At 55.8% G+C, this 13942-nt stretch overlaps 1 protein-coding gene across 2 annotated transcripts in view; it reads right to left on the reverse strand.

Annotated features, from left to right (window-relative positions):
• Nucleotides 1-13942, reverse strand: part of nt5c2b (5'-nucleotidase, cytosolic IIb) — a 37341-nt gene that overhangs the window by 3865 nt on the left and 19534 nt on the right. The window contains exons 5-17 of one of the 2 annotated variants that reach the window (XM_030350516.1): nt 13601-13696; nt 11930-12021; nt 11220-11277; nt 10530-10623; nt 9235-9288; nt 9015-9098; nt 8821-8862; nt 6865-6969; nt 6242-6308; nt 4791-4961; nt 4246-4297; nt 3487-3547; nt 1731-1907 (exon numbers count right to left, since the gene is read on the reverse strand). In XM_030350516.1, the coding sequence (XP_030206376.1) occupies nt 1731-1907; nt 3487-3547; nt 4246-4297; nt 4791-4961; nt 6242-6308; nt 6865-6969; nt 8821-8862; nt 9015-9098; nt 9235-9288; nt 10530-10623; nt 11220-11277; nt 11930-12021; nt 13601-13696 (1153 nt within the window). Of the gene's footprint in view, nt 1-1730; nt 1908-3486; nt 3548-4245; nt 4298-4790; nt 4962-6241; nt 6309-6864; nt 6970-8820; nt 8863-9014; nt 9099-9234; nt 9289-10529; nt 10811-11219; nt 11278-11929; nt 12022-13600; nt 13697-13942 lie in introns of both variants that reach the window. The other variant, XM_030350517.1, reaches the window with a different exon arrangement.

The raw sequence follows: 13942 nt of genomic DNA on the forward strand, positions 1-13942 counted from the left end.
GGTGTGTGGAGGTGTGTGGAGGTGTGTGGAGGTGTGTGGAGGTGTGTGGAGGTGTGTGGAGGTGTGTATGAACCATCATAAATCGCTTTGGGTAAAAGCGTCGGCTGAACACCCTTAATGTAAAATGTAAATGTAAAGAGCTGTTTCCGGCTAAACTAAGAATTATACACGTTCCAGGTCAATTCTTTGCATTGCGAGTCCCGACGCCCGAAGCTTAAATTATTATTAAGTTTATGTGTCAGCAAATATCAGCCAGAGAACGATGAACCGAACGCTGATGCTGCTGGCATCAGCGCTCCGAGAGGGTCAGCCTTGCTGCGTGTGTTTGGGGTCGAGATGTTCCCAAACCGTTCTTTCCTTCCAGATACCGATACAGATTCCTGACCTACTCCTGAGTATCGGCCGATACTGAGTAGCATTGTGACTGCTAACAACACTCGTTCTTATTGAAGTGTTCTCTTATGATGACCGTTACTTAATCACTTTTACTGTCTCTAATTACTGTCCACAATCATTTTTTCACAAGTAGCTAATTGATATTTATAATCAATAATTATAATAATGCATTCGTATACTGACCTGTGACCTGCTGACCCTCTGAGCCGGCGGCCGCTGACCTGTGACCTGCTGACCCTCTGAGCCGGCGGCCGCTGACCTGTGACCTGCTGACCCTCTGAGCCGGCGGCCGCTGACCTGTGACCTGCTGACCCTCTGAGCCGGCAGCCGCTGACCTGTGACCTGCTGACCCTCTGAGCCGGCGGCCGCTGACCTGTGACCTGCTGACCCTCTGAGCCGGCGGCCGCTGACCTGTGACATGCTGACCCTCTGAGCCGGCGGCCGCTGACCTGTGACCTGCTGACCCTCTGAGCCGGCGGCCGCTGACCTGTGACCTGCTGACCCTCTGAGCCGGCGGCCGCTGACCTGTGACCTGCTGACCCTCTGAGCCGGCGGCCGCTGACCTGTGACCTGCTGACCCTCTGAGCCGGCGGCCGCTGACCTATGACCTGCTGACCCTCTGAGCCGGCGGCCGCTGACCTGTGACCTGCTGACACTCTTCAAGCCTCATCGCTTTAGGGTTAGGGTTAGGGTTCCTCACTGCTTTAGCAAACCCAACCCTGACAGGACCGTCGGGTCATCAGGTTTGAAATAGGGCAGCGTTTAAGGCTCGTTATTCTGGAAAAGCACTCTCTCTCTCTCTCTGTCTCTGTCTCTGTCTCTGTCTCTCTCTCTCTCTCTCTCTCTCTCTCTCTCTCTCTCTCTCTCTCTCTCTCTCTTCCTCTCTCTCTCTCTCTCTCCCTCTCTCTCTCTCTCTCTTTCTCTCTCTCTCTCTCTCTTTCCTCTCTCTCCTCTCTCTCTCTCTCTCTTCCTCTCTCTCTCTCTCTCTCTCTCTCTCTCTCTCTCTCTCTCTCTCTCTCTCTCTCTCTCTCTCTCTCTCTCTCTCTCTCTCTCTCTCTCTCTCTCTCTCCCTATACGTCTCTCTCTCTCTCTCGGTTTCCATTCTAACTGAGTTGACATAAAATCGGCGAAAGAAAATGTGAATGTGTTTGTGTTTCTCCTCCACTGCCGTTATGTTAAAGATCAGGACTTGGGTCATCAAGATAAGCAATAGGTGGCCCTGTTTCTCCATCGGGGGGCATTTTACCACGGCAGAGTGAGATGATGTCATTAAGAGAGCAGGGTTAGGGTTAGGGAGTGAACCTGTGTGTGTGTGTGCGTGCGTGTGTACCCACCAGTACGTGCGAGGCCCTGAAGAGGTAGCTGAAGGGGTAGTAGAGCAGGTTGATGAAGGAGGCAGCGTAGAGGTCTGCGTAGCGCATCACCTGGGAGGCGAACAGCGTCTGGCGGGATCCGCTCCGGAACAGGCTGCCCATCATGCCGTAGCACATGTCCATGTCATGGGTCACCCTCTGAGGAAGGACCGGAGGAGATGAACCCACAGCCTTCATACCGCGCTTTATAACCCGCGGCCGCTCACACAGCTTCACAACACCGCCTCACATTCACCCATTCATCACACATCCCCCCCCGTCGGCGGAGTCAGCCCCGCAGGGCGACAGCCAGCTGGTCAGGAGCAGTCAGGGTGAGGCGTCTCGCTCAGGGACACCTCGGCACTCAGCTAGGAGGAGCCGGGGCTCGAACCAGCAACCTTCAGGTTACCAGCCGACCCGCTCTGCCTCCTGAGCCACATGCCGCCCCCAACACTCGGTCACAGCCCCCAGACTCAGCCCTCATCCCGAGGTTCCCTGCTATGGGAGGGTTTTGGGTCGTTGACCTTCAGGTCGTTCGCTTTCATCCAGAGCGACTCACAATAAGAACAGTAGTCAGAAGAAAGAGAACAACAGTACAGTCACAGACAGTGACTGTCTGTACAGTAAGGACCTTCATAGAACCAAGTACCAAGTACTGTTTTTAAGTGCCAGGACATACGACATACAGTAATGTATATTAGTGCGTACATTACGTGCCATCCCAGACCTTGTCTGTGGGAACCCTGGGACACCAGACCGACCAATCACGTGACCGGAGATCCGGTGTATTTTTGGCGGCGGGGTTTGATGTGGGGGGGTTGTCAGGTTGTTTATATGCGCGCTATCTAGGGACTCCTGGATCAAACCTCAAAGCGTCTTGTCAGCCCATAAACACGTCGCCAGGTGCCAGTCGGTTCACACAGAGGAGGATCACTCCCCGGTCCCCAGCCTCCACGAAGAGCTAGCCGAGACGCAGAGCCTCCCCCGTCCTTCTCATTGTATGTTATATGTCCAGGCACTTAATGTACGCACTTATTGTATGTCGGACGATCTTAGTTATAGTACTTAGTTGTGCAGCATCTTATCCTAGCAATCTGTGTTGTATCCCGGGAATGGGTCAACCTAGTGATGGTTAGTGCTTGGTTCTATGGCAGCGATATATCGTTGTTTCCGCCTGAGGCCTTTGGGCTCTTTTGGCTGCGGGGCTGACTCCGCCGTCGGGGGGGGATGTGTGTTTTAACCGTTAGTTTTTTTTACCGTAAGTCGCTTTGGATAAAGTTGTCTGCTAAATGGCCTTAATGTAAATTAATCGTTGCGTTTGTTTGGATTCCTTCAGACAAATGTTGAGCGACGGAAGAGTTCTCGTGACCGGCACGCGGCTGCCTCGTCACATAATGACGTCTCACTAACAGCCTGGCCAACGGCTCGTAAAGGGGAAGGGCTCAGAGAGCAGAAGAGAAGTGTTGCACTGGACGGAGAGAGTGATGTTTGCGGTTTTGCGTATCGCAAACATGAACTCCAATGAGCCCAACCCAGGTTTCCCGGTAGTGAGTTCAAGTTCAGTCCCAAGAATGGAGTGATCTGGTCGTCAACTAGTCCCGTCCCTGGTCGGAGTGATCTGGTCGTTAACTAGGCAGAGTGATCTGGTCATTAACTAGGCAGAGTGATCTGGTCGTTAACTAGGCAGTGATCTGTCGTTAACTAGGCAGAGTGATCAGGTCGTTAACTAGTCCCGTACCTTCACTCTCCTCTGGATGGCGCTGATGTCCGGCCTCTCGTTGCTGCTGCTGTCCAGGTGCCTGCAGACCAGAGGAGAAGCTTAGACAAGGCGGGGGGGGGGGGGGGGGGGGGGCGGGACGACAACAGTGACATCAATCTGGGAGACGGACAGGAGAGGCGCGCCAGGCTGTAAATAGACGGATGTCAACCTGCTTATCAGCCAGCGAGGCTGTCATTACAGCTGGACTTTACCCTTAGTGCTCTGGAACACACGCCCGTACGGGGGACACACCACACACACACCATGACACACACTCCGACACACACACTACACACACACCACGACACACACACCACCACACAGACACCAGCGACACACACACCACACACACCACGATACCCACACCACGAGACCCACACCACCACACACACACCAACGACACACACCACAACACACACACCACCGACACACACCACAACACACACACCACAACACACACACCACCGACACACACACCACCACACACACCACGACACACACACCGCAACACACGCACCACACACACACACCACCGACACACACACCGCAACACACGCACCACACACACACCACCGCACGCACACACACGTGCGGACTGCAGCCGGTCTGAATACTTTAGGGAGGAGGGAGGGGAGGGGGGAAGGGGAGAGAGGAGGAGAGGAGGGGAGGGAGGAGGGGAGGGAGGAGGAGAGAGGAGGGGAGGGATGACTGGGCGGGCCGGTCGGTCTCAGGACTCACTTATAGAGCTCTGCCAGGAAGACGTCCAGACCCTGGAGCTCCTCAAACAGGGCTGGAGAGAGAGAGAGAGAGAGAGAGAGAGAGAGAGAGAGAGAGAGAGAGAGAGAGAGAGAGAGAGAGAGAGAGAGAGAGAGAGAGAGAGAGACGAGAGAGAGAGAGAGAGAGAGAGAGAGAGAGAGAGAGAGAGAGAGAGAGACTGGTGGTTCAGTCAGTTCACCTGCAGGCTGAAATCACCCTGACACCCCAGATACACTCTAGCACACTGGAAGGCAGTCAATAATGCAGCGTGTGTGTGCTTGTTTATGTGTGCCTGTTTACGTAAATTTGTGTGTGTGTGTGTGTGTGTGTGTGTGTGCGCGCGCGCGCGCGTGCGTGCATGCGTGCGTGTGTGTGTGTGTGTGTTAATATGAATCTATGTGTGTGTGTGTGTGTGTGTGTGTGTGTTAATATGAATCTATGTGTGTGTGTGTGTGTGTGTGTGTGTGTGTGTGTGTGTGTGTGTGTGTGTGTGTGTGTGTGTGTGTGTGTGTGTGTGTGCGTCTCACAGCTCTTGTCGGTCCACACATGCAGCTCCTGAGCCAGCTCGGGGATCACCAGGAAGGTCCTCCAGCCCTGCCTCTTCTTGGACTTCAGGATGTCCCCGAAGATGTGGTCCCCGATGTACACGATGTCCTTCCCCTTGGCCCCCAGCAGGTCACACACCATGTCAGAGGAGCCTGGGGAGAGACCAGAGGGGGGAGTGAGACCAGAGAGAGACCAGAGTGAGACCAGAGGAGGGGAGTGAGACCAGAGCGAGACCAGAGGAGCGGAGTGAGACCAGAGGAGCGGAGTGAGACCAGAGTGAGACCAGAGCGAGACCAGAGCGAGACCAGAGGAGTGGAGTGAGACCAGAGGAGGGGAGCGAGACCAGAGCGAGACCAGAGCGAGACCAGAGGAGTGGAGTGAGACCAGAGGAGGGGAGTGAGACAAGAGAGAGACCAGAGTGAGACCAGAGTGAGACCAGAGGAGCGGAGTGAAACCAGAGGAGCCTGGGGCGAGACCAGAGCGAGACCAGAGGAGCGGAGTGAAACCAGAGGAGGGGAGTGAGACCAGAGTGAGACCAGAGTGCAGACCAGAGTGAGACCAGAGGAGCGGAGTGAGACCAGAGGAGGGGAGTGAGACCAGAGCGAGACCAGAGTGAGACCAGAGTGCAGACCAGAGTGAGACCAGAGGAGCGGAGTGAGACCAGATGAGCGGAGTGAGACCAGAGTGAGACCAGAGGAGACAGAGCCGGTGCTTGTATTCCCTTCGTGGTAGACGAACTGCATTTCTACATCGCTGTTCTAACCAGTGGCCACTCAAACCACATTACGATACTGCTTCACATTCACCCATTCATGCACACATTCACACACTGACGGCGGAGTCAGCCACGCAGGGCGAAGTCGGGTGCAGTCAGGGTGAGGCGTCTCGCTCAGGGACACCTCGACACTCTAGGTAGGAGGAGCCGGGGATCGAACCAGCAACCTTCAGGTTACCAGCTCTCCGTCCTGAGCCGCCTGCTGCTCAAGAGACCGACTCAGGCGTCTCCTAACACTGGCCCTGGGTCGGCTCCTTAATGGACCAGGACACTCGCACTTAAAAACAGGACTTAGCATCGTGTAGCGTCTTATCCTAGCTGTCTCGGGGAATGGGTTAACCTAGTGATGGTTAGGGCTTGGCACATGGTTCTATGAACATCCTAACTGTACCTACAGAGATATATTGATGTTTCTCTTTCTCCTGACTAATGTACTTATTGTGAGTCGCTCTTGAGAAAGCGTCTGGTAAACTCCCCAATGTTAAGGATACACTATAGTTTAAGTGTCAAAGAGTTAGAGCATAATTATCACAGATTCCTCTTTGAAAACCGACCACTGAAATGGAGTGAATTCATGTATTCACTGCGGGTGAGGACAGCAGTAGCGTGGCTGTGTGGGTAATGAAGGGGTGAGGTGTGAGTGAGTGAAGGACTCACCCCCAGAGTAGACGATCCCGTGCTGCAGGGGGCCGGTGTAGGTCCCTATCTTCAGACGGCCGGTGGTCTGCAGTGGTGGGAGAAACCATGTGGTCATGTCATTTTAGGGGGGTGTTGGGTGGATACAGAACAGTGAGACTCAGGCCCAATCCCATTTCTACTCCTTCCCCCTTCTCCTTCACAACAAGGGGGAGGGGTAAAAGGAAGGGGTAAGGGGTGGAAATGGGATTGGACCTCAAAACACATCGACACAGAGAGTATCGCTGACGATGACAAACGACAGAAACGACTCCTATTTGGTATTTTATATCTTTAAAGATGCACTTTTACATGAATGTTATCGTAATAGTTTGATTTATAGTCTTCCGTAGAATCACATTTGATGATGATGATAATGGTAAACTTCTATCTACACTAGATATATAATGTTAACCAACCATATACAGATAATAAAGGCTGGACTGGACAATATAATGTATGTAATGCAGTAATAATAATATTATATAATGTATGGATCCATATCCTCTTTATGAGGGCGGGACTCGGTCTCCTCATTAGGGCGGGACTTGGTCTCCTCATGAGGGCGGGACTATCTCCTAATGGGGCGGGACTCTGCTCCTCACCGTGTCCACCTGCCGCAGCACCGTCCCCTCTCCGAAGAACAGCGGCTTCCTGGCGTCCACCAGGATGAGGTCGAAGTAGGACTGCCAGGGCCGGTGGGCGGAGTCCTACGGCGGGACACAAGGGTCAGTCTGCACCGGGGCCCCTCCCTCTTAAAGGGCCGGTCTGCAGCCCGGCCCCTCCCTCTTAAAGGGCCGGTCTGCCCCACGGTCCCTCCATCTTAAAGGGCCGGTTTATCCCTCCCTCTTAAAGGGCCGGTCTGCACCAAGGCCCCTCCCTCTTAAAGGGCCGGTCTGCAGCCCGGCCCCTCCCTCTTAAAGGGCCGGTCTGCAGCCCGGCCCCTCCCTCTTAAAGGGCCGGTCTGCCCCACGGCCCCTCCCTCTTAAAGGGCCGGTCTGCCCCAAGGCCCCTCCCTCTTAAAGGGCCGGTCTGCACCAAGGCCCCTCCCTCTTAAAGGGCCGGTCTGCCCCACGGCCCCTCCCTCTTAAAGGGCCGGTCTGCCCCAAGGCCCCTCCCTCTTAAAGGGCCGGTCTGCACCAAGGCCCCTCCCTCTTAAAGGGCCGGTCTGCAGCCCGGCCCCTCCCTCTTAAAGGGCCGGTCTGCCCCACGGCCCCTCCCTCTTAAAGGGCCGGTCTGCACCAAGGCCCCTCCCTCTTAAAGGGCCGGTCTGCACCAAGGCCCCTCCCTCTTAAAGGGCCGGTCTGCCCCACGGCCCCTCCCTCTTAAAGGGCCGGTCTGCAGCCCGGCCCCTCCCTCTTAAAGAGCCGGTCTGCAGCCCGGCCCCTCCCTCTTAAAGGGCCGGTCTGCAGCCCGGCCCCTCCCTCTTAAAGGGCCGGTCTGCCCCACGGCCCCTCCCTCTTAAAGTGCCGGTCTGCCCCACGGCCCCTCCCTCTTAAAGGGCCGGTCTGCAGCCCGGCGCCTCCCTCTTAAAGGGCCGGTCTGCAGCCCGGCCCCTCCCTCTTAAAGGGCCGGTCTGCAGCCCGGCCCCTCCCTCTTAAAGGGCCGGTCTGCCCCACGGCCCCTCCCTCTTAAAGGGCCGGTCTGCACCAAGGCCCCTCCCTCTTAAAGGGCCGGTCTGCACCAAGGCCCCTCCCTCTTAAAGGGCCGGTCTGCCCCACGGCCCCTCCCTCTTAAAGGGCCGGTCTGCAGCCCGGCCCCTCCCTCTTAAAGGGCCGGTCTGCTGCCCGGCCCCTCCCTCTTAAAGGGCCGGTCTGCAGCCCGGCCCCTCCCTCTTAAAGTGCCGGTCTGCCCCACGGCCCCTCCCTCTTAAAGGGCCGGTCTGCCCCACGGCCCCTCCCTCTTAAAGGGCCGGTCTGCCCCACGGCCCCTCCCTCTTAAAGTGCCGGTCTGCCCCAAGGCCCCTCCCTCTTAAAGGGCCGGTCTGCAGCCCGGCCCCTCCCTCTTAAAGGGCCGGTCTGCACCAAGGCCCCTCCCTCTTAACGGGCCGGTCTGCCCCAAGGCCCCTCCCTCTTAAAGGGCCGGTGAACCCTAATCATCTTTGGTTTAAACCTGCTCCTTAGTCTTAGTCGAGGCGAGTTCAGCTGGTACTGTCAGTGGACGCCTTACATGATCGTCTATGGTAATCTGTGTCCTTTTATCAGCGTTACTGAAATAAGTCCCTAATTTAGACAGCACCTGATATATATTAACACCCATATCAACATCACAACATGACAGCATGATAGTTATTTGGATAAAAAATATATATATTTATACTCAATTGGAACATTCGCTCCAAAAATGTCTATTTCATTAAAATATTTCGAAATTACACAAAATAACACATGATTATGAGATAACATTGCTTCACATTATACCACCGATGTAATATGTATATTATCAAGTTATAGTTCTAGGTCAAGGTGTGATCCCATATATATACAGTATATATACATATATATATATATACAGTAATACATATACAGTACAAACAAAGAGTCAGATATGCGTCACGTTACCTTTGGGCCGTGGGAGAAGTCAAACAGGTAGGTCATGATTTTCTGAGAAGATGGAGCAGACATACATACGTTACTAACTTCATCACGTGCGTTAAGTATGGGTTAAAGCTGGTGTGTGTGAGAGCCAGATTGCTCTACATTACTGCCCCTGTGGCCCGTAAGGGTACTGCAGCCTGCTCATTGATTGAACTCACGTCAGTGTACTTGTAGTCACTGTTGGTCGCGAGGAAGACTTTGGACACCTCGTTCATCCGGCTCAGGAGGAGGGACAGCTTTGCCTGAAAGAAGGAAAGTCGTCACATCTTGGAGTAAATTTCCCGATCCTTGGAAGAGGCAGTAACCCTACCTCCATCCATTCATCACAGAGAACACGTTTCAGGAGTGAAGACATTGTGGACCAGGAGATATACTCACATCTTTAACCACATACTTCTCCAGGTTCTCTAGGGTCTTAGACTTCAGCGTTCCCTGTATCACACACAGAGAGACAGACAGACAGAGAGAAAGAGAGAGAGACAGAGACAGACAGACAGACAGACAGACAGACAGACAGACAGACAGACAGACAGACAGACAGACAGACAGACAGAGAGAGAGAGAGGCAGAGACAGACGGACAGACAGACAGACAGACAGACAGACAGACAGACAGACAGACAGACAGACAGACAGACAGACAGACAGACAGACAGACAGACAGACAGACAGACAGACAGACAGACAGACAGACAGAGAGAGAGAGAGAGGTAGAGAGAAACAGCTGTAAAAGTCATAAAAGCGTACCAAGTCCTGTTTTGTGTGCGTTTGGGTGACTGTGTGAATGCGTTGGAGTTGTTGAATAAACCTGCCTCACACAGTCATAAGCCCTTTGTCACCCTGCGATACGTACACCGTTAGGGAGGAACACAAGCTTTACATTTAGGGCATTTAGCAGACGCATTCATCCAGAGCGACTTACAATAAGTACATATGTCAGAAGAAGAGAGTTGGTTAGATGGTTAGTGCCAAGCACTAACCATCACTAGGTTAACCCATTCCCCGTACACAACAGAGACAGCTAGAATAAAACGCTACACAAAGCTACGTACTGTTTTTAATTACCAGGATGAACACCATACAACAAGTGTGTAAGAGGCCTGTGAGGGTAGGGGGGGGGCTAAAGGTTTGGCCTAAACCAGGAACCAGTGAGGTCTGAGGTCCTCAGCCTGTGAACCAGTGAGGTGTGAGGTCTTCACCCTGTGAACCAGTGAGGTCTGAGGTCCTCAGCCTGTGAACCAGTGAGGTCTGAGGTCCTCAGCCTGTGAACCAATGAGGTCTGAGGTCTTCACCCTGTGAACCAGTGAGGTCTGAGGTCCTCAGCCTGTGAACCAGTGAGGTCCTCAGCCTGTGAACCAGTGAGGTCTGAGGTCCTCAGCCTGTGAACCAATGAGGTATGAGGTCTTCACCCTGTGAACCAGTGAGGTCTGAGGTCCTCAGCCTGTGAACCAATGAGGTGTGAGGTCTTCACCCTGTGAACCAGTGAGGTCTGAGGTCCTCAGCCTGTGAACCAGTGAGGTCCTCAGCCTGTGAACCAGTGAGGTCTGAGGTCCTCAGCCTGTGAACCAATGAGGTGTGAGGTCTTCACCCTGTGAACCAGTGAGGTCGGAGGTCCTAACCCCCTAACCCTCATTGGCCTGGAGGCTACTCAGGCTCAGCCAATCCGCGCCCTACCTTGGCGTGGACCCAGTCGACGGAGTCGCGGACGTCCTGGAACATGCTCTTGAAGGACATGAAGAGGTCCCCGTCCTTGAAGCCCGTGTCACAGCTGGGGAGAGGGACAGACACACAGCCGTCGGAGACGCCCATCTTTACAACGCGGCGGACATTTGCTTTTTTGTGTTTTTCTTTTCTTTTTCTATTTTTACATTTATAGACATTTAATTTTGTCTTTGTTTTTTAAACGGGATGGCCTTCCCTTGTTGGTACTGTCGCCAGCCAAACAGGAAGTCCCCCTAAAAGACCAACAGCCAGGGTCAGAGACAGCAGGACATGCGGCCGCACACTACACATCACACAGCAACACAATCACCGGCTCCTCCTCCACTAACTCAACGCTGAGGCCATTAGCATCACACAGAGCTCCATCCTATCATCTCTCACCCTGACGACGGAGTGCGGGACTTTAGCAGAAAAGTAAAAAGGAGACTGCGTGCTTGATATAATTATAGTCCTTATTACAATTAGATATTGATTAACCACATTCATATAGCAGGAAAGATGGGGCTACGAGTGAGCGTTTGTTACAGATGTCTTCAGACACGTCATCAGCCGAGGTTATCGGTGTGAGTAGCTGAACCATGCCTTGCTCCAGGGCAGACTGTTTCAGGGTTGTGTTGTGCTGTGCTTCTGAGAGTTCCTCACCTGGCATATCGATCACAGTGGGAGAAGAAATCCACTAAACATGCAAACAGGTACGTCTCTGTGAAGGGCAGAGAGGAAGAGTTAACCCTGAGCATCATCGTCATCATCGTTGTTGTTGTCACCACCACCTCCCCCTCCACCACCACAACCCCAACTATCCCCACCACCACCTCCACCACCCCCACCACAACCCCAACTATCCCCACCACCTCCCCCTCCACCACCACAACCCCAACTATCCCCACCACCTCCACCACCACCCCCACCACAACCCCAACTATCCCCACCACCTCCCCCTCCACCACCACCACCACCACCACCCCCACCACAACCCCAACTATCCCCACCACCACCACCACCCCCACCACAACCCCAACTATCCCCACCACCTCCCCCTCCACCACCACCACCCCCACCACCTCCCCCTACCACCACCCCCACCACAACCCCCACCACCACCACCACCCCCACCACAACCCCAACTATCCCCACCACCTCCCCCTACCACCACCACAACCCCCACCATCAGCACCTCCTCCAACACCACCACCACCACCCCACCCACAACCCACAACCCCAACTTCCCCCACCATCAGCACCACCACCACTACAAACCCCCACTATCACCACCACCACCACCACCACTACCCCCGTCACCACCAGCGCCCCCACCCTGAATGGGTCCTCCCCCTGGTCGGTCCTTCGGTCACCTGGCAGGTTGAACAGGGTGTTGAGGATGTAGAACCGCTCTGTGTCGTCCCTCTGGATGAACTTGTTGGGGTACAGCTCACGAATATCAGGGCTGCGGAGAGGAGAGGGGGAGGAGAGGGGAGGAGAGGGGGAGGAGAGGGGGGGAGAGAGGGAGGAGAGGGGGAGGAGAGGGGAGGAGAGGTGAGGAGAGGGGGAGGAGAGGAGAGGGGGAGACGAGAGGAGAAGAGGTGAGGAGAGGGGGAGGAGAGGGGGGGAGAGAGGAGAAGAGGTGAGGAGAGGGGGAGGAGAGGTGAGGAGGAGAGGAGAGGAGAGGAGAGGAGAGGGGGAGGAGAGGGGGAGGAGAGGGGGAGGAGAGGTGAGGAGAGGGGGAGGAGAGGGGGGGAGAGGAGAGAGGAGAGGAGGAGAGGAGAGGGGGAGGAGAGAGGAGAAGAGGGGAGGAGAGTGGGAGGAGAGGGGGGGAGAGGAGAGGAGAGGGGGAGGAGAGAGGAGAAGAGGAGAGGAGAGGGGGAGGAGAGGGGGGGAGAGGAGAGGAGAGGGGGAGGAGAGGGGGGGAGAGGAGAGGAGGAGAGGAGAGGGGGAGGAGAGGGGGGGAGAGGAGAGGAGGAGAGGGAGAGAGGAGAGGAGAGGGGGGGAGAGGAGAGGAGGAGAGGAGAGGGGGAGGAAGAGAGGAGAAGAGGTGAGGAGAGGGGGAGGAGAGGGGGGGAGAGAGGAGAGGGGGAGGAGAGGGGGAGAGGAGAGGGGGAGGAGAGAGGAGAAGAGGAGAGGAGGAGAGGGAGAGAGGAGAGGAGGACAGGAGGAGAGGAGGAGAGGAGAGGGGAGATGAGAGGAGGAGAGGGAGACAGAGAGGAGAGGAGGAGAGGAGACAGAGAGGAGAGGAGGAGAGGAGAGGGGGAAGAGAGGAGCAGAGGGAGATGTGATGAAACCTGATGTGGTTTTAAACCCCTCAGACAGGCTTGTATGTAGGCCAGCTTGTGTGCTAATGCTTGTTCTTGTGGACTGGGGATGACTGGGGGAGACTGGGGGAGACTGGGGAGCCTGGGGGAGCCTGGGGGGAGACTGGGGGAGACTGGGGGAGACTGGGGATGACTGGGGGAGACTGGGGGAGACTGGGGAGCCTGGGGAGACTGGGGGAGACTGGGGATGACTTGGGGAGACTGGGGGAGACTGGGGAGCCTGGGGGAGACTGGGGGAGACTGGGGGAGACTGGGGGAGACTGGGGGGAGACTGGGGGGAGACTGGGGGGAGACTGGGGGAGACTGGGGGAGACTGGGGATGACTGGGGGAGCCTGGGGGAGACTGGGGGAGACTGGGGGAGACTGGGGGAGCCTGGGGGAGCCTGGGGGAGCCTGGGGGAGACTGGGGGAGCCTGGGGGAGACTGGGGATGACTGGGGGAGCCTGGGGGAGACTGGGGGAGACTGGGGATGACGGGGGGAGACTGGGGGAGACTGGGGGAGCCTGGGGGAGACTGGGGGAGACAGGGGGAGACTGGGGGAGACTGGGGGAGACTGGGGAGCCTGGGGGAGACTGGGGGAGCCTGGGGGAGACAGGGGGAGACTGGGGATGACTGGGGGAGACTGGGGGAGCCTGGGGAGCCTGGGGGAGACTGGGGGAGACTGGGGGAGACAGGGGGAGACTGGGGGAGACTGGGGGAGACTTGGGGGCCGCTCACCCCCGCAGGAAGTTGAACCCGTGCACGCAGACCAGGATGTTCCCGTAGGCGTCGACCTTCAGCAGGTTCCCGTACATGGTGTCGAACACCAGACCCCTGGAAGCAAAGAGCAACACTCATCACCGGTCAGGGTCACCAACACTCATCACCGGTCAGGGTCACCAACACTCATCACCGGTCAGGGTCACCAACACTCATCACTGGTCAGGGTCACCAACACTCATCACCGGTCAGGGTCACCAACACTCATCACCGGTCAGGGTCACCAACACTCATCACCGGTCAGGGTCACCAACACTCATCACCGGTCAGGGTCACAAACACTCATCACCGGTCAGGGTC

Source organism: Gadus morhua, chromosome 3, assembly GCF_902167405.1.
Source record: "Gadus morhua chromosome 3, gadMor3.0, whole genome shotgun sequence".
In the NCBI taxonomy this organism is placed as follows: Eukaryota; Metazoa; Chordata; class Actinopteri; order Gadiformes; family Gadidae; genus Gadus; species Gadus morhua.